General features: G+C 44.9%; 2 protein-coding genes across 2 annotated transcripts in view; both read left to right on the top strand.

Moving 5' to 3' along the window:
- The first annotated feature begins 2,774 nt into the window (after positions 1-2,774).
- On the top strand, positions 2,775-13,028 carry sik1 (salt-inducible kinase 1). Its single transcript, XM_063006378.1, has 14 exons — positions 2,775-2,967; positions 3,889-4,105; positions 4,192-4,308; positions 6,447-6,510; positions 6,723-6,884; positions 7,110-7,234; positions 7,349-7,472; positions 7,868-8,088; positions 8,260-8,412; positions 8,504-8,611; positions 8,703-8,928; positions 9,052-9,288; positions 9,451-9,676; positions 9,986-13,028. Exons 2-14 carry the CDS (start codon positions 3,971-3,973, stop codon positions 10,449-10,451), a joined length of 2,364 nt encoding a protein of 787 aa, XP_062862448.1. The 5' UTR covers positions 2,775-2,967; positions 3,889-3,970; the 3' UTR covers positions 10,452-13,028.
- LOC134324076 (dual specificity tyrosine-phosphorylation-regulated kinase 4-like) overlaps positions 11,006-27,824 on the top strand; it is a 43,252-nt gene continuing 26,433 nt past the window's right edge. The window contains exon 1 of the mRNA XM_063005728.1: positions 11,006-11,152. Within this exon, the coding sequence (XP_062861798.1) occupies positions 11,006-11,152 (147 nt within the window). The remainder of the gene's footprint in view (positions 11,153-27,824) is intronic.

Here is a 27,824-nt window from a genome sequence, read left to right as displayed (position 1 = left end):
TTACACTTTTGGCATTTAGGAGACGCTTTTATCCTAAGTGACTTACAGTACTGTGACAGTATACAGTCTAAGCAATTAAAGGTTAAGGGCCTTGCTCAAGGACCCAACAGTGGGCTAGTGGTGGGTCTTGAACCAGTGACCTTTGGATTACTAGTTCAGTACCTTAACTTCAAGGCTACAACTGCACTAAAGTAAAGCATTTACATTTACGCTTTTGGCATTTAGGAGATGCTTTTATCCAAAGCGACTTACAGTACTGTGACCGTATATTGTCTAAGCAATTGAGGGTCAAGGGCCTTGCTTAAGGGCCCAACAGTGGTAATCTGGCAGCCTTTTGATTACTAGTCCAGCACCTTAACCCCTAGGCTACAACCGCCCAACTTTGCATTGTATTGTCCTTCAAAGACAACGTTCCTTTTTTTGTTTGCATCAACTACTTCATCCTGGTCAAGGTCCCGGCTAACCGGTTCCACTGGGAAACCTCGGGCACAAGCAGGAATACCCTGGACAGGATGCCAATCCATCTCAAGGCTTTTACATTTAAATTTTTTGTACGCCTTTTATCCAAAGTGACTTACATTACAGTTACAGTATACAGTCTGAGCAAATGAGGGTTAAGGGCCTTGCTCAAGGACCCAACAGTGGCAACCTGGCAGTAGTGGGGCTTGAATCAGCAACCTACTGATTACTAGGTCAGTACCTTAACCACTAGGGTACAACTCTATTCAGTAAAAAACACACCACAATTTAATACTGAATAGAGGACAGCGGTAGCTCAGTGGTTAAGGTACTGGCCTAGTAATCAGTAGGTTGCTGATTCAAGCTCCACCACTTTGCAGTGCCAGTTCATACACAACCTTCAGTCTCTTGTTATACTTTAAAATCTGCCATATAGGATATAAGATTGTTAAAGATATAGAGAGACTTTATTGTCATTGTAGGCATACAACTCAACTTTGTTTGGTAGCTCTCAGTGAATAAAAATAAGATAAAAAATATGAATATATATATATATAAATATATAAAGAAATATATGACTGCAGCTCAAAATAAGCTAAAATTATAAGAAATATGATTATTTACATGGGGAAAACATATAAATATGTACACATGGTTGAATAGTGATATATAAATAAAGATAACACGTTTTTTTAAAATATTTATATATCTGTAATGCTAATTACATCTGTGCATTTCAAATGAAAGAAAAACTACACTGGTACCATAACATGTAATAGTGTATTTATTTATTGTTTTCTTTTAATTTCCTTTACATTTTCTTAATGCAAATTTCTGTTCAGGACCTGCAAGCGTGCTTTTGCCATTTATAGTCATTTACAGTGCATGTAATTATCAATCAATTTAATTGCACTGAATATTCTTACGTATTATTTAAAGGTTGCACGTACACTTCTTATGACCCTTTAGATCAGGGGTTCCAACACTTTCATGGCTTGAGATCTACTATTTCCGAGCCCAACTCCTGAAAAACAACCCCACACCATAATCCACAAGTTCTTCCACACCAAACTGGCTCATCCACGTCTTTATGGAGCTTGTGCTTTATGCACTGGTGCGCAGTCGTGTTGGAACAGGAAGGGACCATCCCCAAACTGTGCCCACAAAGTTGGGAGCATGAACTTGTCCAGAATCTCTTGGTGTGCTGAAGCATTAAGAGTTCCTTTCACTGGAACTAAGGGGCCGAGCCCGACTCCTGAAAAACACCCGCACACCATAATCCCCCCTCCACCTACACTTTACACTCGGCACAATACAGTCAGACAGGTACCGTTACCCTGGCAACCGCCAAACCCAGACTCGTCCATCGTATCTCCAGACGGAGAAGCGTGATCCGTCACTCCAGAGAACACGTCTGCACTGCTCTAGAGTCCAGTGGCGGCGTGCTTTACACCACTGCATCCGACGTTTTGCTTTGCAACCCGTTCCATGAAGCTCTACACACTGTTCCTGAGCTCATCTGAAGGCCACATGAAGTTTGGAGGTCTGTAGCAATCGACTCTGCAGAAAGTTGGTGACCTCTGCGCACTATGTTCCTCAGCATCCGCTGACCCGCCCTGTCATTTTACGTGGTAACACTCGGTGGCTGAGTCGCTGTCGTTCCCAATCGCTTCCACTTTGTTATACCAGCACTGACAGTCGACTGTGGAATATTTAGTAGCGAGGACATTTCACCACTGGACTTGTTGCACAGGTGGCATCACGGTACCACGCTGGAGTTCTTTCACTAATGTGTGTAGAAGCAGTCTGCATGCGGAGGTGCCTGGTTTTACACACCTGTGGCCATGGAAGTGATCGGAACACCTGAATGCAATCGTTCAGATGGGGGAGTGAATACTTTCGGCAGTATAGTGCATGTTATCCTGTCTATTTATAAACGTATTAATCGTCTGTTGCACCTTTTGGCCTCCCACACACGAGTAGCGAGTTCGACAGTGTCAGTCACGTGGTCGCACTTCTCTGGGACCTACGTCATCGTCCCTAATCTCCAGGCAACCAGTCCATCAGCACGCGCGTCAACCAGCTCGGCGAGCCGCCGCGCCGTTGCCAGGCAACCGACTCTTGGCGGGCGCTCCAAAGCTCTGACGTCAGTGTGGCGTAAATGAGGCGGAGTGCCCGCGCGGGTACAGTAGGAACGGGGAGGAGAAGAACAGCCGAGGGCGGGGCATCGCCTGTCAGACCACAGCCAATCAGAGCGCGCCTGGCTTGCATTAGCAGCGCGAGCGGGGCTCGAGCGTGTCAGAAGTGTCTCTGAGGGAAGAGGAGCGGCGGTTAGTAACGGCTCCTTTCCTGAAGTATTAGTGTTAACATAACTGACAGAGAATCGTGTTTTTCTGGTTATTTAACCACGATTAAAGTCGCTTTTTTATGTGTGGAATCAATTACAAATCCATGACTGAGGCGTGTCTGGGTTTTGAGGACGGCGGAGGAATTTATTAGTGCCGTGAGGTGAGTAGAACTCAGCCGAGGCGCATACTTGCACACTAGTTAGTATGTAAGGGTGCATTGTATTTACTTAAGAGTGCATTGTTGTGACATGCTACGTAGTGTGCAAGTATGAACTCCAACATTAGTATGCGCCCTAAATCACTTTCTAACGTTGTATTTATTCATATAATTAACTTTATAGGTATGCATAATTATTTTTAACTAACTTAATAATAATTCCATAATTATTTTGCTGGCACAGCTGTGCATACTGTGCTTTATATATAATGATTTGCTAAAATTATTATTCAGATGTTTATATTTTATATATTTTTTTATATAATCTGTTTTGATGTGCAAGTTTTCAGTAGCTCATGCATTTAGGCATTGCTTGAATTTAACAGAATAGTACAAATACTATTAATACCGTTACTGTGCATAATAATAATAATAATAATAATAATTATAGTAAAAAAATGTCAGCAAGACACAGATGAAAATGCAAATTTTAATATAAAAAGGGGAAAGTAATGAAATGTAATAAACAATCCTGTCACTAATATATAATTCTTGCTGATGGTTATTTGTCAATCCAATATTTTGCAAATAAATAAAACTGCAATCACCTACCTGGTTTTTATTGGCAGATATTTATAATAGTCATGTAGTACTTTTGTAAATAAGGACAAATTTAGAATATGTTATAGGTTATAGTTTAAAATAAATGTCAGATAATAATAGTCAGATATGATGGCACATTTAACTTATTAGTAAAGTAATAAATGATGAATCTGCTATTTGACAATGCAGAATTATCTTTAATGCTTATAATGAGCTTAACTGTCTCTATTATTATAGAGTAATAATAATAATAATAATAATAATACCTTTGTTAAATGGCTATAATGCATTCATCATAACACACACTCTCTTTTCTCGCAGGCAGCACACAGAAACAGAAGTGATCTAACTTCTGCTGCACACACACACACACACACACACACACACACACCCCGATATCAGCATGGTCATCATGAGAGAGGGAAGCACGGGCCAGGGCCGCCCGCTCCAAGTCGGCTTCTACGAAATCATCCGCACGCTGGGGAAGGGCAACTTCGCCGTGGTGAAACTGGCACGGCACAAAGTGACTAAGACACAGGTACGGCAGCGCAGACACGCACTCACGTGACACCTGTCGAATCGCAGTGTACGATCTGTAACGACCCGAACCGATCTACCGCGCAGGTGGCCATCAAAATAATCGATAAGACGCGGCTGAACCCGTCCAACCTGGAGAAGGTCTACAGGGAGGTTCAGATCATGAAGCTGCTGAATCATCCGCACATCATCAAGCTGTATCAGGTACGTTTCTACACATCATACTGATCACCTGGAGACCTGGTTATCATAATATTATTAGTGCTGTAGCATTCTGACAGCTGATCTGTCCGTGTCAGGGGTGAAATCACTGAGGGGATTCAATACAGCGCATTTAAAGCTTAGTATAAGTGGTGATGATGGACTGAAGGCTAGACAGTGTGACAATACTGTATTTATAATTATATCCAGTGTAATAGGCTTTAAAAAGCCTTTGCCAAGCATTAATGGCACATTTATATTGCAGACGGAGTGAAAAATGTCAATGCATATTTTAAGAAAGTGGAAAAGCTTTAATATAAACCAAAAACGACATTCGTCAGGGTCAGTTTACGTAGCTCATTGCATTATTTAAAGTCAAGCCGCACGTTTGTTCTGCACATGGTTCTGACTCTGTGTGTGTGTGTGTGGTGTTCATGTGCCACGGAGAACATGCAGATTGATGAGCTCCGGTCACTGCGGCCGCTCGGGCGTGCAAAGCCTGACTGTTTAGCTTGTACTGCGGTTCACAAAGTGTTCCTAAAATCCCTGGGAGATGAAAGAGGGGGGGGGTGCGTGGATTTAGGAAATGTGCAGGCTTCTTTTATGTAGCAGAAGGACCAAATGCAGGTTCAAGGAAGGTGTAGAAATTGAAATACACCTAGGACATATGCCTTCTTATAGGGAAAATGATATGTTTCTCTTTAAAAAAGCATATTCCCTAGATGTAATTTAATTTCTACACCTTGTATGAACATGCATTTGGTCCTTCTGCTACATAAAAGAAGCCTGCACATTTTTGAAAGCACACACACACACACACAGCCAATCACGTCTGTACGTAGACCTGGCGGATTCCTGGCCGATAGCACTGCTGGTATGTTCTCCCCCATGTCCTCAGACCCCGACGGAGACAAATGACGTGCTCGCGATGAATGAATAATGTCCGCGTCTGTATGATCCTCTAGCTGGAACGCCACCTGATCCATCTTCCTTCGAAGTACCTGTCGTCTCCTAACGGTCCGACCTGCTCATAGCCGCACGGGCTAAACAAAAGGGATTCAGAGGCATTAGTGTGCAAAAAATAATAAACGTATGTACGCTTATATCAAACCAGACCCGGCAGGCTGGAGATCACGAGGTGGCGTCTCGTATGCCTGGGCTCTGTTTTCACAGCTCAGGAGGAGAGGCTACCCCCCTGACCCTTGCTTATAAACTCCAGGACTCCAGGAGTGTTGTGAAGTTCTGAATCGGAGGAAACAGTCGTGTGTTCCGTCACGAGCTGTAGCGTTTGCGTTCCTCCCTCAGACGCTCCTAGGGACGACCCGTTCTTGGAAAGCGTCTATAAAACAGTCGATCGGATTTCTGTAAGGTTTGCTGTTTGGATGCTCATGCAACGTCAGACACACCATCTGAAGGTTTTAGTTTTGGTTGTTGACCTCTAGTTAACCACTAGATCAATTAGGGTCGTGAAAAGGGGGGGGTGCTGGAGCCTATCCCAGCTTTTCAATGGGTGCAAGGCACACGGTAACACTTCGGATGGGGCGCCGGTCCATCGCAGGGCGCACACACACACCCATTCACCTACAGGGCGATTCGGTGTCTCCAACTAACCCGGCTGCACGTTTTTGGACTGTGGGAGGAAACCGGAGCCCCCGGAGCAAACCCACGCAGACACGGGGAGAACATGCAGACTCCACACAGAAAGGACCTCGAACCCAGGACCTTCTCGTTGTGAGGCGACATTGAGAAGCTCAAATTGTAAACAGATTTGTTTATTAATTCGTCTTTGATAGGTGATTTATTCTAAACAGGGTGGTAGTATGTCATCACCGGGCATCACACACATATTTATTTACTCGCTACCACCCAGGAGCAGCGTGTTTGGCCACTGGCATGTCTTTGGGAGGTGGGAGGAACCAGAGAACCCTAACGCAAACTCTACCTGAAACGCATAGATTTTTAGAAAGTGCTCGCATGTCCTCTAATGCGAATGCGTGAAACTCAGCCCGTCCGATCTGATTCCGATCAAAAGGAAAACCCAGTACTCAGGTTGGCATTAAAGTTTAACGAGGCAGCGAAAGGAGATTCAAAGCCAGACGCGCCTTTCTTATCTGCTGTGTCTTCTGTCTGTGTGTGCGCAGGTCATGGAGACCAAAGATATGCTGTACATCGTGACCGAGTATGCAAAAAACGGAGAAATGTTCGGTGAGTACGGACGAAGGTATCCGTCACTGGAAAAGCAGGTTTCGGTGGTTGGGAAAAATTAATTAAAGGGGATTAAAAGGTTCCTCATTCCGAGTGGTAAAACCAGTTTGGGATTTGCGTCTTTTATATGAAGTGGAAGCTGCGATACTTTATTTTATTCAAAGCGTTTTGTTCTGTCTCTTCCACTCATCCTCCTTCTCACCCCCCTGCAGACTATCTGACGTCGAACGGGAGGATGAGCGAACCCGAGGCGCGGAGGAAATTCTGGCAGATCCTGACGGCCGTAGATTACTGTCACCGGCATCACATCGTCCATCGCGACCTGAAGACGGAGAACCTGCTCCTGGACGCCGACATGAACATCAAACTGGCAGGTGGGCGGTGCAGTCGCGATACGGGGGAGCAATGCCACCAGACACTTACCCGATTAGGGTAGCAGTGGTAGACGGGGCGTCCGTGTGGCAACCTAGTGAGCTGCCTTGCTGCCTACCTGATCAGCTGCCTCATACGTATATTAAGTAGTCAGTCGGATCGTCACTCGTTCACGTCGAACACGCAGCTTATTTTGATTCTGCGCCTGTCTCGCGCTTTGCTTTCAGACTTCGGCTTCGGAAACTTCTACAACGCCGGCGAGCCTCTGTCCACGTGGTGCGGCAGCCCGCCGTACGCCGCCCCCGAGGTCTTCGAGGGAAAGGAGTACGAGGGTCCCCAGCTGGACATTTGGGTATAGACACAGTACACAATCACTGTACACGGTAAAAGCCGATAATAACATACAGAGTAATACGTGACTGTTTACTAAATCGTGTGTGTGTGTGTGTGTGTGTGTGTGTTTCAGAGTTTAGGGGTCGTCCTGTACGTCCTGGTTTGCGGTTCTTTGCCGTTCGATGGAGATAGTTTACCCGCGCTGAGGCAGAGGGTGACGGAGGGACGCTTCAGAATACCGTTCTTCATGTCGGAAGGTAAAGGTTTAACTTTCCACTCGTCTGTTTGTGCTCTCAGGTAGAAGGTCTGTCTGAAAACCTAGCGCTCTGTCCACACAGCGCCTATGTGCCACGCCCCTCTCCCCGGGAGCACTCTCAGTCTCCAGCCAACGCCCTGTCTGTGATACAATCCCAGCATTCAGTGCGGCACGTATAATGTGGAGCAACCAGCGGAGATGTGAATACATTCGCATCGGTGTTTAGTTTGTATAAAGGTGCACAAGTCTAAAGTGGATCCGATTATGAGTTCCGTGTCTATTAGGATCCTCTACTGAGGCAGCAAGGCAGCTCGCTAGGTTTTCAGACAGACATACCGAACATGCCTATAAGGGGCGTCGGTGCCCGCCCGTAACGAGTCTCACCCTTCCTCTCAGACTGCGAGAACCTGATCCGCAAGATGCTGGTGGTGGACCCCGCCAAGAGGATCGGCGTGGCCCAGATCAAGCAGCACCGCTGGATGCTGGCTGACCCCAGCGCCCCCCACCACACTCTCACGCACCCCCTGACCGACTACAACTCCAACCTGGGGGATTACAGCCAGCCCGTCCTGGGCATCATGCACACGCTGGGCATCGACCGCCAGAGAACCGTGGAGGTGAGGGACCGTTACACGGACAGTGTAACATATCGTTTGCGGTGTAGTTCAAAATATTAGGTTTGCGTTTGGCGATTTAACGTTCTACCCGCGGCGATTCAGTTAGCAATCGCTTGGTCAAAATATCCAAGATGCTTCGGAAAACTCACCACCAGTTCTGTTCCCCCACAGTCCCTCCAGAGCAGCAGCTACAATCACTTCTCGGCCATCTACTACCTGCTGCTGGAGCGCGTGAAGGAGCACCGCGGCCAGCAACTGAGCCGGCGGTGCGGAGCCTGGAGCCAGAGGAGCGGGAGCATGCCGGACTCCTCGTCCAACCCCGAGGTCAGCGTCGCCTCGCGGTCCGCACTTCCTCCGGTGTGACGTTACGTCCCCTCTGTGCTCCGGCTTACTCCTCTGTCCTCTCCTCCTCAAGGTGATCGGCGAGCCGTCCGACAGCTTCCGGCCGGCGCTGCCCGTCGCCCCCGGCGTGAACCCTGCGCTCCACGCGCCGGTGGAGTGGGACCAAGGAGGGCTGTTTCAGGTCGGATCACCTTCTCCTCCGCCCCTTCTGCTCCTCGCTGTATGGCGAGTTGGATCGGTTGAGTGAATCCTTCTCTTATTTGATCGTTTAGAGGGTGGTGTGTCCGGTAGAGGCCAGTCTGAACGGGCTGCTCTGGAATCGCTCCGTCTCGCCCAACAGTCTCCTGGAGACCACCATCAGCGAGGAGGTCCGGCCTGGAGACCTAGAGGAGGAGGAGGGAGCGCTGCGGGCCTCGCCCCAGCTCCTACCCAACAACGCGTCCCGGAGGCACACGCTGGCCGAGGTCTCCGCCCGCTTCCATCGCTGCTCCCCGCCATGTGAGTGTGAATTGAGGACCCTTTGGGTCTAGGGCCTTGCTCAGGGGTCCAACAGAGGCAAATCGGTGGTGGTAGGGTCCTTCCAGAGCATTTCCTAACCGCCCCCCGCCCCGTTCTCTTCAGGTATCGTTATCAGTCCCTCGGACGGGGCGTCGTCCGACAGCTGTCTGAGGTCCTCGTCGAACCCGAACCCGCCTCTGTGTAACGCGGCGGTGGACCTGTCGGCGCTCATGGCTTCGGGCTTCATGGCCGGCGCACCTCTTGCCCTGTCCTACAATCGGCTCCTGCAGAACCAGGGCGGTCTGCACGCGGCCAGCTTTCAGGAGGGACGCAGAGCCTCCGACACCTCCCTCACGCAAGGTGTGTGTGTGTGTGTGTGTGTGTGTGTGTGTGTGTGAGTCCATAACGACGATAATCAGAACAGAATCAGAGTTTCAGATGTTATAAGGTCTAGATTAGGGTGTGAGCCTGGCCCGGTTTGTTCCTCCCAGCTGACTGGTGCGTTTGTGCATGTGCGTGCAGGACTGAAGGCTTTCCGCCAGCAGCTGAGGAAGAACTCTCGAACCAAAGGCCTCCTGGGCCTGAATAAGATCAAGGGTCTGGCCAGACAGGCGTGCCCTCCGACCTCGTGCCCCAGAGGCAGCCGGGGGTCGTCAGGCCCGACGCTGTGTTCGTCTTCTGGCCTGCAGGGCTCTGGGGGACCCCGGGAGCGCCGGAGCATGCTGGAGGAGGTGCTGCATCAGCAGAGGTGAGAGGGGTTTGTTATTCAGGTGTTCCAAAGCTCATTCAATAAAAAGAAATCTTTTTATTTAGCTAGTAACGATTTTTAACCTTCCACGACTGATTAAGTGCCATTTATGTGCAGGAACTGGATGGAATTCAACTTCTATCTTGTGGGGGCATGAAAAAATACTATTTTTTTAGTCTCATAGGGAGTTTTTATGTGCATTTTAAATGATATATTCTATATTTGCGGTTAGATCAACGTGCAGGACACTTGAAAGTAAATTTTCACACACGTTCATACATACGCTTGTTGTGTCTGTTGTTGACGCAGGATGCTGCAGATCCAGCACCAGCCCCAGATTCAGCCCCAGCAGCAGAGCCCTCTCTTCCTATCCCAGTCCCACCAGCTGCCCCCCTCGCCTCCCCCGAACAGCCTGTTCGCCCCGGCCGCGGTGTTCTCCGACCCTCCCGTGCAGACCCCCGTCCAGCCGTCCGTCCCCGCGTGCCATCAGAGCGCGGTACCCCTCCAGCGCAGACTGTGGCGGCGGCGGCCCCTCGACTCCTCGTCGTTCTGCACCCTCTCCCAGGTGGCGTCCACGGCACACCTGCTGGAGGCCCAGCTGCACATCGGCCACGCGCGGCCTCGGCTCCAGAGCTTCGCGCAGGGGCACGTGTCCCTGCTGCCCCAGCAGACGGGGTGGAGCCTGGGCGGCGCCGGGGGCGGCGGGGGCTCCGAGCCACAGGAGCAGCTGACCCGCGCCGGACAGCAGCTCGGCAGCTGCGTCATGGTGAAATGACGGTAGCGGAAGACGAACCGAGAGTCAGAGGAGTCGTAGCTCGTCTCTCCACAACATGCAATTTCGGGACACGAGCCAGAAGGTGGAGAAGCAATAACCAAACGTTCTGGAGGTCAGGCCCAGAGCAATAACAGACTGAAAACCTCCTGCTGATCCAGCACTAGGGCTCACACTCGCCTGACCTCCCTGTTTAAAGCGGTTGTCTTAGACAGGTGGATTTATTTATTTATTTATTTACATGTATAAGTATGTAGTGCGGTCACGTCTTCCTTAAACCTTAAATTTTTACGTTTAAGACCAAAGTTTCCTTTTTCTCGTAGTTCATACCAGTCAGAATTGCAGTATCAGATCTATCCTCATTATTAAGACTGCAGAGCAGCTTTAGTTAGGGTCAAATAGTCACTCGTGGTACTTTATGATGATAAACGATAAAGATGATTATATGATTATAATATACGAGTAAGCTTCGAACCTTTTCGAACCCGATTATTAATCATGCCATTCTTTTTAGCCACCGCTTCATCCTGGTTAGTGTCGTGGTGGGTCCGGTTTCCATGGAAACACTAGGCGCGAGGCAGGCACACGCGCCCCCGGACCGGGCGCCAATCCATCACGGGGCTTCCGTCCCCTCGGACGTCATGACGGTCATGCCTGTGAAGATGCCTGACCGCCGAGAGATTCGCACCCAAAATTCGTCCTGGGTTCGATCCCCAGGCGGGACGGTCCGGGTCCTCTCTGTGCGAAGTTTGCATGTTCTCCCCGTGTCTGTGTGGGTTTCCTCCCACAGTCCAAAAACGTGCAGTCAGGTTAATCGCCCTGTAGGTGAATGGGTGCGTCTGCCCTGCGATGGACTGGCGCCCCGTCCAGGGTGTCACTGTGTGCCTTGCGCCCATTGAAAAGCTGGGATAGGCTCCAGCACCCCAGCCCCCCCCACGATCCTGATTGGATAAATATTTGTTAAATAGATGCTACCAAAAAACGAGATGTGATTGATGTGATTACCATTTCAGAATTCTTCATTTATTTTCATTTCAATTAGAAATACAGCAGACAGGTAGGTAGGGTTTGGTCGTCCCGTCACTTAGACATAGCCAGTCACGTCTGTGTAGAACGCCCAGACGGTGATCCCAGACGTCCCATACACTCTCTACGCCACACAAGGCGTTTAAATATTAAATAATAAACCTTATTTGTGCCTAATTTCATGTACAAATCATCCGGATCTTGTACGCGGTTTATTCTTAAGAGAAACTAACCCAGCCTGTCAGTGTTCCACTAACGTCTTCGCTGCACGTCGTCGCCGCGTCCCAAATTACATACAACGATCGCCGCAGCCTCCTTCTCTCCCTGCTAGTGTGCACTTTGGGAGATGCTCTTGCTGCTAAACGTTTCTCTAATAGAAATGATGCTGCCATGACCAGGTACCAGGTGTGTGGACAGCGTGTGTATTTAATGGAACAAAGCGAACGGGATTAGTGCAATATTTCACCGAGCTGCAGTACCAGGTGAAGAAGCTGATGTAGGAAGCAGCAGGTACCCAGCACCGACGTGAAAACGGATCCCGGGATCTTCTGAAGCGGGCCGCCTCTGCGTCTCGGATGCACGCCGGGGCGGGTCTCTGATCCGAGCTGTATTAACGGCTCTCTGCTGCGCGACTCGTAGCGCATTCGCGGCTCAGAAGTAGCTGCCGCTCGTAGTAGATGAAAAGCAATCGATTTATTATTAAGCTCGGGGGTCTCTTATATCTCAGGAGGGACCACTGCTGTTTTATTATACGTGTACTTTATTCTCTTCACGACATTCTGTAGCAATATAGCTGAAGTAGGCCGAGACTTTTAGCCGTGCTGGACAGACTAGGTGCTAGAAGTAGATCTCAGACTTCTCTGTGTGTGTTTGTGTGTGTTTATTTATTTGTAATAATCGTGCGTTTAACAGCGTGTGTGAATACAAAAAGCAATCTGTGTATGACTGTGGGGACGGTTAAAATAATAATACAGGGTTTTTATTAAACCAGCGACTGAAATATATAAGCTGAAGGTGACGTGACGGTCGGAAACAGTGTTAAACTACCTTTTGTGTTCGTTTTATTGGAATATTGTCGTATTCGTAAACCTCTTGCACTCACCACCGACGCTCGTGCCTTTCTCTGAACGGATCCCACGCAATGTCGACTTCTGGTTTGATTTCAGGACTTGAGAAAAGCACACCGATCAATGACGTGGTCCCTGGGCTTTCACCAGATCAGAAACTCCACGCTTTATATGTTCGTTTTCTTTCCGTTTCAGAATAATGCACTTTACGATGAGAGCAGTGTTGTTTCCACTGCTGGGTTAGAGACGTCTTTAGTGTTACTTATGATCACGATTAGGTTACGATTAAACACTATTGTTTTTAATGCAGAACTGTAAATACATCTTGTTTTGTTTGTTTGTTTGTTAAATATACCTGGATGTATGTCGTGTGCTTAAACCGTACGTGTGCCCTGAATGTGTGAACGTGTGTGTAAAAGTGTGAGACTGAGCGAAAGACGTTTATTTAAGTGGCTATTTATTTAAATAAAAAATTGAATTCCTAATATTTCTTGTGTTATGTTTTTTTCTTCAAATTAAAAGCAAGCCTTAAGGTTTTTAAAATTCTGGTTCATCCAGCCGGCCAAACACCCCGGACAGGGAGTAGAGAGAAGTACCCAGTCCAAAGTATAGTCAAGTCAAGTCAACTTTATTTATATAGCGCTTTTTACAATATACATTGTCTCAAAGCAACTTTACAAAATCCAGGACCAACAGATACAAAAACCCCTGTTGAGCAAGCCGAGGGCGACTGTGGCAAGGAAAAACTCCCTGAAAATTACAGGAAGAAACCTTGAGAGGAACCAGACTCAGCAGGGCCCGTCCTTCTTGGGTGGCCTGGAGGATACTTTAAATAAATACACGATTTACACAAATCATACAAACACAGAATTAAATGATCTAAAAGTTATAACTGGTAATAAATAGATAAATAAACAATTAAATAATAATAGAGTTGTTATCCGCTCTAGTCTTCAATAAAGTCTGTAGTGATTTCTTGTCGTTGCAATTACTCCATATCCATCACATCTGACAGGAGCAGCATCGTTGTATAGAAACCCTGGGTACATGCTGGCATGGACGACAATACCTAAGAAGTGATTAAAGGGCAGTTGTAGCCTACTGGTACATGTACTGGACTAGTAATCGAAAGGTCGCTGGTTCAAGCCCCATCTCTACTCTTATTGCTTGGACAATATACTGTCACAGTACTGTAAGTCGCTTTGGATAAAAGCATCTGCTAAATGCCAGGACCTGTGAAGCTGTGCCATCATGCTACCATCCTGGACTTGGTAATCTAAACCAGCTTAACCACAATCCAAAAATGATCACCGTTACCGTCACACAGCACATACTGTAAGTGCCCACTCTTCCTAAAAGCACTAAAAAAAATACCAGCTTCTAATACAGCGCTACCTTGTAACTCGACGTCCCCTAAACGCAAATCCTTTAAGACTCGACGCCCTTGGTGGAGAAATTTAATTTCAATTAAACGATGAACAGCCGCTTTGTTCGGCGCTCGGCTTGAGCGGTACAACGTCATCAAAGTGTGAATATGAGACGAATCTGCATCAGTGTGGAATAAGCGTCAGATCCAGGGTTACAGCTCCACGTGTATCTGTGTTTATCTGGATTCTCCTCCCTGTTTCACTTTTAAACTTGTGTTACAGCTCGAGCTTCTGAGAAATGGTGAGAATCAGAATCAGCTTCTCCCAGAGTCTAAAACGCTTCTGGTTGAAAATAAAGCTTAACGTGGTTTAATGTAGTAAAAGAAGGAGACAGGAGCACTAAACTTCTCTTCATTATTACTGCTCATAAGTTCTCTCTCTTTAATGTCAGAGATGGTGATATTTCAGTGCAGGAAGTGAAAGGTGTTTACTCTTGTGCACTTGCAGTCTGCATTGCATTAATCATTGCTCATGGTTACTTGCAGCTCGTGGTATTTCCTCTTTGTGCAAGTGTTGGCGTCTCTGTGGTTTGTGCAAAGCGCTGAAAATATTTCCTTTGCTTTTTAACCTGTCAGGTGAACATAAACAAAACAAGAATAAACATTCTATTAGGTGTAGAAACTTTACAGCTTTACTACTTCAGGGTCCCGAGTTCAGACCTCACCACTGATCACTGTCTGTGAAGTTGGGTGAGTTTTCTTCTCAATACTCCACATTCATGGTGGAGATGCTCGATCTTGGAATACCGTATTCCGTTCAGTACCGGCGCATTCACATGAGAAGAGACAAAACCGCTTTGCGCGGTCACTTAGCATGACTTACTGTAGTAAAACAGCGAGTGAGGAATGTGATTAGTGGAGGAACTTATGAGCAGTAATAATGAAGAGAAGTTTAGTGCTCCTGTCTCCTTCTTTTACTACATTAAACCACGTTAAGCTTTATTTTCAACCAGAAGCGTTTTAGACTCTGGGAGAAGCTGATTCTGATTCTTACCATTTCTCAGAAGCTGGAGCTGTAACACAAGTTTAAAAGTGAAACAGGGAGGAGAATCCAGATAAACACAGATACATGTGGAGCTGTAACCCTGGATCTGCACCTTATTCCACACTGATGCAGATTCAGCTCAGATTCACACGCTGATAAACAAAGCAGCAATCACACACATTTATTTATGAGCTAACATCCCCAGTCTTGCAATTTGGAGGTTTGGAACTCTGTCACATTGGGTGTATATAGGCAGTCACCTTGGTAAACCAGTAGTATCAGTGCTGATACTCGTTTAAAGCTCGTCTATACACACCTGATTCTCATGAGCTAATGAGCTTTTCATGCTTGAACTGTGTGTCAGTGTTAGTAGAATTTGTTGCATTCCTTTATTTTGGTATTATTAAGTGGTAGGACATGAAGAATGGTTTAAAACAGTTAATACACCCTCCTCAATTTGTTTTATTGGAATTTACTGATAAGGACGTGTTTTGGTGACTGTGGACAACTTACGTCTTTTTAGACCAACTACTTTTGATGTGAGTGAAAGACTTTTTATCAGCCATAACATTAAAACCACCTCCTTGTTTCTACACTCACTGTCCATTTTATCAGCTCCACTTACCATATAGAAGCACTTTGTAGTTCTACAATTACTGACTGTAGTCCATCTGTTTCTCTACATGCCTTTATAACCTGCTTTCATGCTGTTCTTCAATGGTCAGGACCCCCACAGGACCCCCACAGAGCAGGTATTATTTAGGTGGTGGATCATTCTCAGCACTGCAGTGACACTGACATGGTGCTGGTGTGTTAGTGTGTGTTGTGCTGGTATGAGTGGATCAGAGCTGTTACCTCACTTTCAGTGCTGGACTGAGAATAGTCCACCAACCAAAAACGTCCAGCCAACACTGATGAAGGTCTAGAAGATGACCGACTCAAACAGCAGCAATAGATGAGCGATCGTCTCTGACTTTACATCTACAAGGTGGACCGACTAGGTAGGAGTGTCTAATAGAGTGGACAGTGAGTGGACACGGTATTTAAAAACTCCAGCAGCACTGCTGTGTCTGATCCACTCATACCAGCACAACACACACTAACACACCACCACCATGTCAGTGTCACTGCAGTGCTGAGAATCATCCACCACCTAAATAATACCTGCTCTGTGGTGGTCCTGTGGGGGTCCTGACCATTGAAGAACAGCATGAAAGGGGGCTAACAAAGCATGTAGAGAAACAGATGGACTACAGTCAGTAATTGTAGAAATACAAAGTGCTTCTATATGGTAAGTGGAGCTGATAACAGAACTCCTGTGTGTGTGTGTGTCCTGTTATGTACCAGCCTCTCGGTGGAGACTGATCCTGATCCCGTCTCTCAGCTGGCGGGTGGCAGAGATACAGAAGCATTGCTACAGCAGTGCATGCTGGGAATGCATAGCTCCGGGGTCGAAAAGTCAGTCAGATCTAACGTATATCTGAGTGTGTTTGTTAGTGTTGGTGTATGCGTCAGGAACATGTACGTCATATGATCAAAAGTATGTGGACGCGCATAGCAGAGAGCTTGTTGGACATTCTGTTACGAAACCATTGGCTAGAATATGAAGTCCATCATGTCGTTATGCACGGGCACTGCTGTCAATTAGCTTTAATTAATAGAATAAATCGAGCTACGACACACAGCACAGCTACCTTAATAGTCGAATGTAAACCCACAACATCCAGCGACGATGCGAGGCTTCATGTTCTGTCTCAAATACAAAAATCCGTCCGTGTTTTACACCAATCGTCCACAGAATCGGTTGTTCGTTTTCCAAACTCACTTACCCGAGTCGTGTTTTAGCTGCTTTACTTCCACATCTTGGACATTTTGACTAACCGATTGCTAACTGAATTGCCGTAGGATCGCTGGTGTAACCGAGCGTCTTTAGAGTTGCTGAGTTTATAAAGAGAGAAATAAACTGAACACAGATGAACTCTGGGGAGCAGAAAACTTTACTGGTTTGTTCTTTCGAGGCGCAGCACAGACTACAGAGACGATCACGTGTGTAGAGAACCACTGACAAGTCAAGTGCGCCTTCCAGTGGCTAGCAGGTTCGTCCATCCCTCCTCAGATGTTAGCCAATCACGTCTGTCCATACGCCCAACTGTAAGGTTGTATTGCAATTACACTTGCATGACTGGACGCAATTCAAGCAATTGAGGATTAAAGTCCTTGCTCAGGGGTCCAACAGTGGCAATTTGGCAATGGCAGGGCTTGAACCAGCAACCTTATGATTTCTAGTCCATTACCTTAACCACGTAACCACACTGGTTATAAGCGGTGAGGGTGGGAGGAGGAATCGGTCGTGTCTGAGAGACTGAGAGACGCTTATATTTAGCTCCATCTGATTTCCACCTTTTTGGACGCTCAGAGAAGCCTTAAGGGGAAGAAGATTTTCATGTGATGACTACAGAGATGATCACGTGTGTAGAGAAACACACTTTTATATTGATTATGGAATACACAAAGGGACACATCAAACGTTGTCAGCACACGACAGCACAGAAATGTAATAGCTTTATGATTGCTAGGACGCCTCATACTTGTGTCTCATTTCACGGTCCGTGATGCCGTTTTCACAGCCGTGAATTAGCTAGGACGTTAGTTAAGATGAAAGACGAACATGGCCTTCCAAAGTTCATTTACATTTTCGGCATTTAGCGGGCACTTTTATCCAAAGCGACGTACAGTATCTTGTCTAAGCAATTGAGGGTTAAGGGCCTTGATCAAGGGCCCAACAGTGGCAGAGGTGGGGTTTGAACCAGCAGCCTTCTGCATACTAGTCCAGTACCATAACCTCTAGACTACATAGAATTTATGAACTTATTATTGAAGGTTGTGACTGAAGCAGCTGAAGTTGAACATTAGGAGGAATTTCCGAATACATACGGACACACGTCTACATTTATTGTCATGCTCGTGTCAGTGAGAGATTATATCTGACTCGGACGGCACGCTCCTTCACTCAGGAACCTGTTATAACCGCCGAGGTAAGACGATCCTCGTATCTGCATCTGCCTGCATTACCGAGGGTCAGCGAGTGCAAATTCTTCTGACCTGGACCGAGACGTGGTGGCGTTAGATAAAACCCGTCACCAGGACAGTAAACAGACTTAAGAGATAAAATAAGTAAAGTGTCCGGGACCCAGGGACCAACAAGCAGCAGCAGCACAGGGACGAAAGACCTGAAACCATGAACGTGAAGCCATGAAGTCCGAGGAACTGACTGTGAATCTCCACAAGCGTTTACTTTGAGGTCCTTCAGCAGATTCTGTGATATTTAACGTCAGTATGGTGTTCATGCATTAACCGAACACTGAACTCTTGCACCCTGTCCAGACACCCTGACGGGACAGGCTACAGCGTATAGTTCATGTGAGGTCGGACTAACGGGTGGGAAAGTCCCCGCTCGAGTTTCAGAAACCGTACCCCCGTGCATGCTGCATGAATCTGGAAATTCTCCAAATATGACAGGGCTTGAACCAGCAACCTTAATTCGAGGGATCTTCTAAACGTTTTTAAATAGTGACAAATATGCAAAAATAGAAGAAATCGGAAAGGGGACAAATACTATTTCACAGCTCTGAATCGACACTCGGCGTGCCAGCAGCAGCATTGTTTCAGCACCAGAGCCGAGGTTAATGTGACCCGGTATTTATAAACGAGAGCCGATGGCTCATCGTGTGCACAGCAGCGTCCCGGCTCCTTCTCCACCAGCGATTTAATGAACCTGCACCCTAATGGAGTCATTAGGAGCCGCCGTTTAGGACTTTCAGGACTCTGCCTGATTACCCAAAACGTTTATGCCGTCCTCGGGCTGGGAAAAATGCTGGGCCTCATTACGCACACGCTGGTAAACACCGAGCCCGGCTTCTCATAAAAGCCACTTTTCTTTATAAGACTTACACAAGGGCGTGATGTTACGTAAAACCCAGTCTTTCAGGGAAGTGACGTCACTCCGATTTCCATTCACCGCCACACACGTATTGTTGTGCTGTTACTGATGGACCGGGTTTGTAAGTGTTTATCTGGTGAGCTGGAATAGCGCTCATGTCAGAGACGGATCATAAGCTGTAGCGCTAGACCACCAGGCAAGTGAAGCCTCCGCTGTTCTCTCCTCAGAACCATGTTTGGTTGGTCAGGATCTTTTAAGATGAGATATTTTTTTCTTTTTATTTATTTATTTATTTTTTCTCCCACTTTTAGTGCATCCAATTCCTACCCGTCAATCATCCTCTCACTTATGCTGGTCCCTGCTCCTGACTGGGGAGGACGAGGCTGCTCCACGACCCCTCCGACACGTGCACAGCAGTCGAACATCTTATCACCTACACTTGACGAGTGCAGTGCAGTACAGAGCTGTGTACGGAGGGCCACACCCTCTACCGCACTCCTTTCCCCATCTCCGTGCAGGCGCCACCAACCAGCCAGCAGAGGTCGTAATCGCACTAGTCTGAGAGAGAGACCCCATCCGGCTTAATCCCGCCCCTATCTGAACAACAGGCCAATCGTCGTTCATGTGGCCGCTCAGCCTCAGCCGGCAGGAAGAGCCGAGATTCGATACGATGTATTCGAGATCTGGTGAACAGCGTGTGTTTTTACCGCTGCGGCACCTGAGCGGCTTTTAAGATGAGATAAAAGACAGATAATTTTGCCAGTTTCACGTCCATGGTTGCACAGGATTGCGTAAAGAGACGATACGTAGAAAAAGACACGAGAAATAAGATGGTTCATATAAAAAACAGTACAAAAAGAAACAAGGAGAGACAGAGCTGCTGTAACAGTATAAGAAAATTTGGTTCATTTATTTATGCATTTAGATTTGTGATCTTGTAGTTAAAAGACTGTACAAATAAATAAACTTTTTTAGTACCCAGAGGCTAAACAAGGATGTATAAGTGGCAAAATAAAGCTCAACATGCATAAAATATTTAAGAAATGATTAGCAAAACAAAAATAAATATTGTATTTATTTATTTATTCACTTTTTCTATTTTATTTATGCATTTTCTCCCAATTTAAATCCCTGATTCCTCGGACCCGCGCTCAGCCCTTAGCGGAACCCTTTTTCACCCATGCGTTCTGCACAGGCGCCTCTCTATCTGCCAATCAGGGTCCTTACACAGCGTTCGAAGACCCCACCCACATAGTCCGGTCATCCTGCCCTAGCAGAACCATGTCTCCCTGTGTCTGTGTGGGTTTCCTCCGTGTGCTCTGGTTTCCTTGCAGTCAGGTTCATTGGACATACTAAAGCCCCCTTAGGTGTGTGTGTATGTGCCCTGTGATGGATTGGCGACCCGTCTGTCCTGAGTCAGACCCACTGCGGGTTAAGAGTCTTGCTCAGGGGTCCAACAGTGGCAATTTGGCGACGATGGGGTTTGACCCAGCCACCTTCTGATCACTAGTTCAGTACCTTAACCGCTGAGCTTCAACTGCATGCAATTAAAACAAAACCAAACCAAACCAAACGTTCTGCAGTTCGGTGGTGCGGTTGGTTGAGTGGTGTCGCATGGGAATACCAGCCTTTAGGACCTGGGTTTGATCTTCACCTCTCAGACGCTCAGCATGTTTGAGGTTGAGATTTACATGTTCTCCACAATGCTCAGGGTTTGTTCCAGGCACTCGTGGTACTAAATGGCTCTTAAATGTGTGTGAGATTGTGAGGATGCTGCCTTGTGATGTGTATTCGGATCGAATCCTGGCTCCTGCTGGGTCCTTAAACAAGGCCCCTCATACCATAGGCTGTTGTGCATGGGCCATCATGAGAAGACAGGAATTCGAACGTACTGTACATACAGCAGTTCTTTTATCGATTTTACGTAATTATTAAATAAATCAGGTAATAAATAGTAAATATAAAAGTAGCAGCTCTGTGTGCAGGTAGTAAACGTACTGGGTTTGATAAAACCAGTACAGAGGGAGCGAGTGTACTGGAGCACGCAGCTGGCGAGTGAATGCAGCATGCAGTCCTGTAATGGAATGCTCGCTGCCTCCTGTACGACATTAACTGGAGCTCGACGTGCGTCATCGAGTAAACAGCTGATCCTGGGAGGGTTGGACGAGAGACAAAGGACGAAAGCTCTCTGTTCTCTCTCTCTCTCTCTCACACACACACACACACACTTACTTTATCTCTGTTTTACTTCCTGTATCATGTTTGATATAGTATTTCTCTAGTTAAACTTTAGTCTCATTTTTACCCGTCTTACACTTGCATTCTTCAGTTCTTTCTGTCCCTTAAATACAGTTTAGAATTTTCTAAATAGGTCAAAGTAAGATTTTTTTCTCCCCGCTGATCTAAAACACCGAGCATTACGTCAAACGGAAAGTTGCAATACCAGTTGTAGAGGTTCCTGGCTGCTCCTGAAGGTGCTGGATCAGTTAGATCAGTTCCTGTTTTTGTGTGTGGTGTCATTTATTAATTCCATTTAAAACGGTTCCAACTGTAAAATATGATGGTGGTAACCAGTGCTGCCACTCACCATTTTAAGAACTCCCAAGATCTCGCCACAAAACTCAAGTAACTGAAAACAACAAAATTGTGAAGATTATATAACGTATTCTCACAATTATTCACAAAAACAAAAATCCTGAGTCGACTAACAAAGAAAAAGCGGCATCATTATTAATATTAATATTTATAATTAATATTAACAACTGCAATATTAAAAATATATATTAATGTCTTTTAAACCCAAAGAGTGTCCTGTCCAATCTGATTCGCTATCACTATCGGACTCCGGAAGTCTGATAACAGCATTAATTGTTTCTGACTGCTGCTGGGGACGTAAAATTTTGGCTTTGTTAAGCCCTATACCTCGTTCTGCTTAACTTAGACCTGTTGTCCCCGTTTGTGGACACTTTTGTCGGCCATCTAGACAATAAATAAGGTAAATACAAGATAAGCTCAGGTCTTGTGCAAAATAAATAAGGTACTTTATTCATGTGATGGAAGTAGGTACGCATGCTTGCATACACACAATCACCTATCTAAACAAAAGTATTTGCCCCAACAACAAATATGTGCTTACTACATATGCACAATCACCTATCTGATCAAAAGTCTTTACATCACCAACACACACATACTTGCATACACACAATCGCATATCTAAACAAAAGTATTTACATCCCAACCAAATACTGTACATACTTGCATACACACAATCGCATATCTGAGCAAACGTGTTCACACCACCAACATATACATGTTTGCATACACACAATCATATATCTGATCAAGAGTATTTACACCACCACCAAATACATTCTTGCATATGCACAATCACACATCTGATCAAGTGTTCACACTACCAACAAATACATGCTTGCATACGCACAATCACCTATCTGAGCAAAGGTGTTCACACCACCAACACATACATTCTTACATACGCAGTCACATATCTGATCAAAAGTGTTCACATCACCAACACATTCATGCTTGCATACACACAATCACACATCTAAACAAAAGCATTTACACAACCATCACATACATACTTGCATACACACAATCACCTATCTGAGCACAAGTGTTCACATCACCAACAAATACATACTTGCATACACACAATCATATATCTAAACAAAAGTATTTACACAACCAACAAATAAATTCTTACATACTCAGTCACATATCTAAACAAAAGCAATTATACCACCAACACATACACGCTTGCATATGCACAGTCACATATCTAAATGAAGTATTTACACAACCATCACATACGTGCTTACATACACACAATCACATATCTGAGCAAAACTGTTCACACCACCAACAAATACATGCTTGCATATGCACAATCCCATATTTAAACAGAAGTATTCACACCAACAACTACATACTTGCATACACACAATCACCTATCCGAGCAAAAGTATTTACACCACCAACAAATACATACTTGCATACGCACGATAACATCTCAGCAAAAGTATTTACTCCTCTGAGCACTCGCCTACACACATACATTCACACATTCGCATTTCTTACCAAAAGTATTCAACTCACCACATACTCCACAATCACACCCACATTTTCCTCTGGTGACTGACCGCTCTAGTTTTGTTTTTGACTTCATTTTAGTAAAGATCAACAGTCACTAGTGGAGGATAAATATGATTTCAAGTAATTGTTTATCAGTTCTATTTTGGATAAACCAGAAACGACTAGCAAAAGTGACACTAGTTGGATGCATGTGACAATAACATATCGCCCTTACACACATCCCACGTGATATTTACTAAATCTGTGAACACCATGAGTTTTTTAGAATACTTTGATACTTTTTGAAGTCCGTAGGAATGACGCTTGTACTCCTGGATGTGAGGAACATGTTGGAATAAAGGCACGTGAAGAGACCACAGCACAAAAATACAGGAAGAGCGTCCCTGAAGCCTGACCCTGTTTTTACTGAGGCTGATCGAGTTTCCTGTCACGTTTCACAGCTGCTCTGTGGAGTCGCTCACGTATTCCCGGCCTACGTGACCCGCTGTGGGATGATGGAGGTCAGAGGGCACAGTTTTCCGTCCTCTCCAAAATCTTTACTCCCCTTTTCATGAGATTCCTCCTGATGTTCCTAATCCTCATGTTCACTGAGCAGCGTAAGTAAAATAATTAAAAAAGTATGCTGTTTTTGTCTGTTTGGATACTGATGATGTCCCAGTTCATCCCAAACGTACTGGATGTGATCGACGTCAGGACTCGTACCCACAATTCTGGAAGCACATAATTGAATCTAGTTAATAATATTGCAGAGAATAATCTGACTTCTAGATGGTGACTTTAAGGCGTGCTGCAGAGTTCATTGCTCCAGAGTGCGACGCTTATTTTAGTATCGTGAACCTCATCTAAGTTCATGTAGCTTCAAACAAAAGTTTGGAACCTCGCACCCCGGTTTGAATCTCGACTCTGTGACATGTTGGCAACATATAGTGGGCAGTGCCTGTGGAGTCTGCTGTGTGGGAAAAGGCCGGACTAACTGGGTGGGGTCTTCAAACATCTCACTAGAACATCTCACCAGAACTTAGCAGAACATCTCACCAGAACTTACCAGAACATCTCAGCAGTTCCTTAACATAACTCATCAAAACATCTCACCAGAACACAACAGAACTCACCAGAACATCTCACCAGAACATCTTACCAAAACTTACCAAAACATCTCTCCAGAACTCACCAGAACATCTCAGCAGTTCCTTACCATAACTCATCAAAACATCTCACCAGAACTTACCAAAACATCTCACCAGAACTCAACAGAACTAACCAGAACATCTTACCAGAACTAAGCAGAACATCTCACCAGAACATCTCACCAGAATTTACCAGAACATCTCACCAGAACATCTCACTAGAACTTACCAAAACATCTCACCAGAACATCTTACCAGAACTTAGCAGAATATCTCACCAGAACTTAGCAGAATATCTCACCAGTTCCTTAACAGAACACATCAAAACATCTCACCAGAACTTACCAAAACATCTTACAAAACACACCAGAGCTTACCAGAACATCTCATCAGAACTAACCAGAACATCTCACCAAAACATCTCCTCAGAACTCACCAGAACATCTCACCAGAACATCTCACCAGAATATCTCACTAGAACTTACCAAAACATCTCACCAGAACATCTCACCAGAACATCTCACCAGAACATCTCACCAGAATATCTTACTAGATCTCACCAGAACATCTCACCAGTTCCTTAACCAAACTCATTAAAACATCTAGCCAGAACTTAACACAACTCAACAGAACTCAACAGAACATCTCACCAGAACTCATCATGTTTTGGCAGCTTTAGCTCTGCTTGAATTCTTATGATTTTCGTGTTCTGCTCAGGTCTGTGTGGGTTTCCTCGTGTACTCTGGTTTATTTATGTTTTCTCACCCTGTACCCAGTGTGTGATGGGTTCAATGCCCTTAACAGCCCGTATCAGTAAATATATACAAATAATAAACTCAGGTGAAGGTATGTCAGTGTAGGGCCAGTGATAGGTACTGGACTAGTAAACAGAAGGTTGCCGGTTCAAGTCCCGCCATCACCAAGTTGCCACTGTTGGGTCCCTGAGCAAGGCCCTTAACCCTCAATTGCTCATCGTGTTCCGCTCATTGTGTAAGTCGCTTTGGATAAAAGCGTATGCTAAATGCTGAAAATGTAAATGTATGTCCTCATCCTCATCCTCTTTCCTTTATTAACACCTCACTTGGGTTTTTTTTTCTTTTAAAAAAGGGGCCAGAAACACCTCAGTTAGACGAGTTGTTGCGTAAGAGAGGCGCTTGTTGACTTTTTTGATAACGAACACCTCTGTGCGCGTTGAAAACCTTCCCACGCAGCGTCAGCCCAAATTGCCCATGTTGACAATGGCATTGTGTAAGGTATGAATCAGGCTGGTCATGATTCCCTCCCTCTTTTACTTTCTCTTTAACAAGCGCGGCGTTGTGGCACAACATGTCCTAACACCTAAAACTCCCGTCTTTCTTCCTCAACAGACCCAGAAATATTTAATACAATCATTAATCACGTTTACAAAACTGTGAAAGCTGTGAAAAAATTAGTTCTGCTAATCTGTAAGTTAATATTCTTACACAAATAACACACAAGGGTTTAAAGAAGTAATCACCTCATATCAGATCTTATCTGCTGTTGTATCGTTTATTTAAATGTATAACATAAAGCTAATTTGAGTACAAACACAATTGATTATTTGTTTTCTACGTCAATGGATCTCAACCAGGGGGCCGTGGGCAACTAGGGGACAGGAAAATCAATAAGCTATTGGCATATAGGAGATCTCGTATGATGTCATATCAGTCGTATATAGAGAACCGACACATTTGATTCATTCAGTACGAAGGTCAACAAACAACAACAACAACTGATTCTGAATCAGTTACTGATGCTGATCCCGCTAAAACAAACCCGGGTTAGGAAGCTCCAGTTCACCTGAAATAAACCCACTACATCAACCAAAATCATACTTACTTACTTTACCTACTTTACTTTACTTACTTTTCTTACTTTACTTTACTTACTTACTTTACTTACTTGTTTACTTACTTTACTTACTTTATTTGCTTACTTTACTTACTTACTTACTTTACTTACTTACTTACATTACTTACTTACTTTACTTACTTGTTTACTTTACTTACTTACTTACTTACTTACTTTTACGTACTTACTTTACTTACTTACTTTTACGTACTTACTTTACTTACTTACTTTTACGTACTTACTTTACTTTCTTACTTACTTTACTTCCAGATCCAGAAAGAAATTAAATTCCCAGTAACATAATACAGCAATATAGATACACACTATACAAATGAAACAGTATAAAAATTAAACAGCACTAATATAACAACCAAGATTAAATGTAACCTAAATTTTACATAAATTGAATAACTAAAGTGCAGTTATTAATGAGGGAAGAACTGAGTGAAGAATGAATGAATGAAAGGGCAGGGAGGTGCAGTTTTGTGTATACAGTGTATAGTAAAAATTTAATAGAGATTTAAAAGTGAAGTAAATAATAAGTAGTGATAATAATAATAAATACCACTCAGAAAGGTTTAGGTGGATTGACTACACTAAATTTCCCTCAGGTAAGAATGAATAAATGTGTGTGTGGGTGTGTCTGTGGTTGTTGGTGTGTGGGTGTGGGTGTGTGTGTGTGTGTAGGTGTGTGTGTGTGTGTGTGTGTGTGTGTATTATGCTCTGCAAAGAATGGCCCCGGGTGCATTCCTAACCTGCTATTGGCAGCTCAAAACAAAAGATAAATGTTCCCAACTGAATAATAGAAAGTGTGTGAGAATTAAAACAATGTAGTAGCGACACACACTCTCTGCTCAAAGTATGTTGACTTCATATGTATAGACTAACATGTATAGACTAACAGATGTATAGACTAACATGTATAGACTAACAGATGTATAGACTAACATGTATAGACTAACAGATGTATAGACTAACATGTATAGACTAACATGTATAGACTAACAGATGTATAGACTAACATGTATAGACTAACAGGTGTATAAAGTAAATTAAATGCAATCATTTTTTTGTATCCGACTTTGTGGCAATGGTTTGAAGTAAGTACTAAAGTACACAAAGCGTACCATTCTGTCTGAACTGTGGGAACAAACACCCGAAAACGAAGTTGAAATCTGAAAGGCACAAACAGCTTAAGATTTGCTTTTGTGCAGGGGGGTGGGAGGGGTGAAACAGACTAACCCAATTAGCCCGGCTTGCACTGAAGGCAAAACTCCTGATAATCCATTTGCGTCAGCAGCTTTTCAGAGCTGCTTTTCTCTGTCGTTCACAGATGTTAGGTAACGCAGCACGATGCTGCCGCTCGCCCAGCAGAATGAGCTTTATTATTATACCGCTGCCAACACTCAGACTCAACATCAGTCTGATGAGGGAAATCAGGTCGAGCTCTTATTATAAACCCCGGCGGTGCAGAAGTGTTCCTGTACGCCTGCTTTTAAAGTAACTGAGGCACTTGGGCTGGGAAATGAATCAGATAGTTGGGTACAGTAGGCGTCTTGTTTTCTCCACTTTTCCAACCAGAGCGCCCCCCTACTGGCTATCAAAAATACAACCCCAAATCAGAAAAAGTGTATTTGATGTCAGACAGGATGAACCTGAGATATTTAATTTTTTATCTGCTCAAATTCATTTCATTTATTAATAAACATCCATTCCTGCATTTCAGGCCTGCAACACATTCCAAAAAAAGTTGGGACGGTGGCAATTTAGGGCTAGTAATGAGGTGAAAAAACTAAATAATGATGTAATTCCAA

The sequence above is a fragment of the Trichomycterus rosablanca genome, chromosome 12 (genome assembly GCF_030014385.1).
Source record: "Trichomycterus rosablanca isolate fTriRos1 chromosome 12, fTriRos1.hap1, whole genome shotgun sequence".
Lineage (NCBI taxonomy): Eukaryota > Metazoa > Chordata > Actinopteri > Siluriformes > Trichomycteridae > Trichomycterus > Trichomycterus rosablanca.
This window is presented reverse-complemented; position numbering and strand designations above follow the sequence as displayed.

Coding starts and splice junctions, on each gene's coding strand:
- sik1 (XM_063006378.1), top strand. CDS start 3,971: ATGGTCATCATGAGAGAGGGAAGCACGGGCCAGGGCCGCCCGCTCCAA. Junction 8,929..9,051: donor CCATCGCTGCTCCCCGCCAT/GTGAGTGTGAAT, acceptor CGTTCTCTTCAG/GTATCGTTATCAGTCCCTCG. Junction 9,289..9,450: donor CGACACCTCCCTCACGCAAG/GTGTGTGTGTGT, acceptor ATGTGCGTGCAG/GACTGAAGGCTTTCCGCCAG.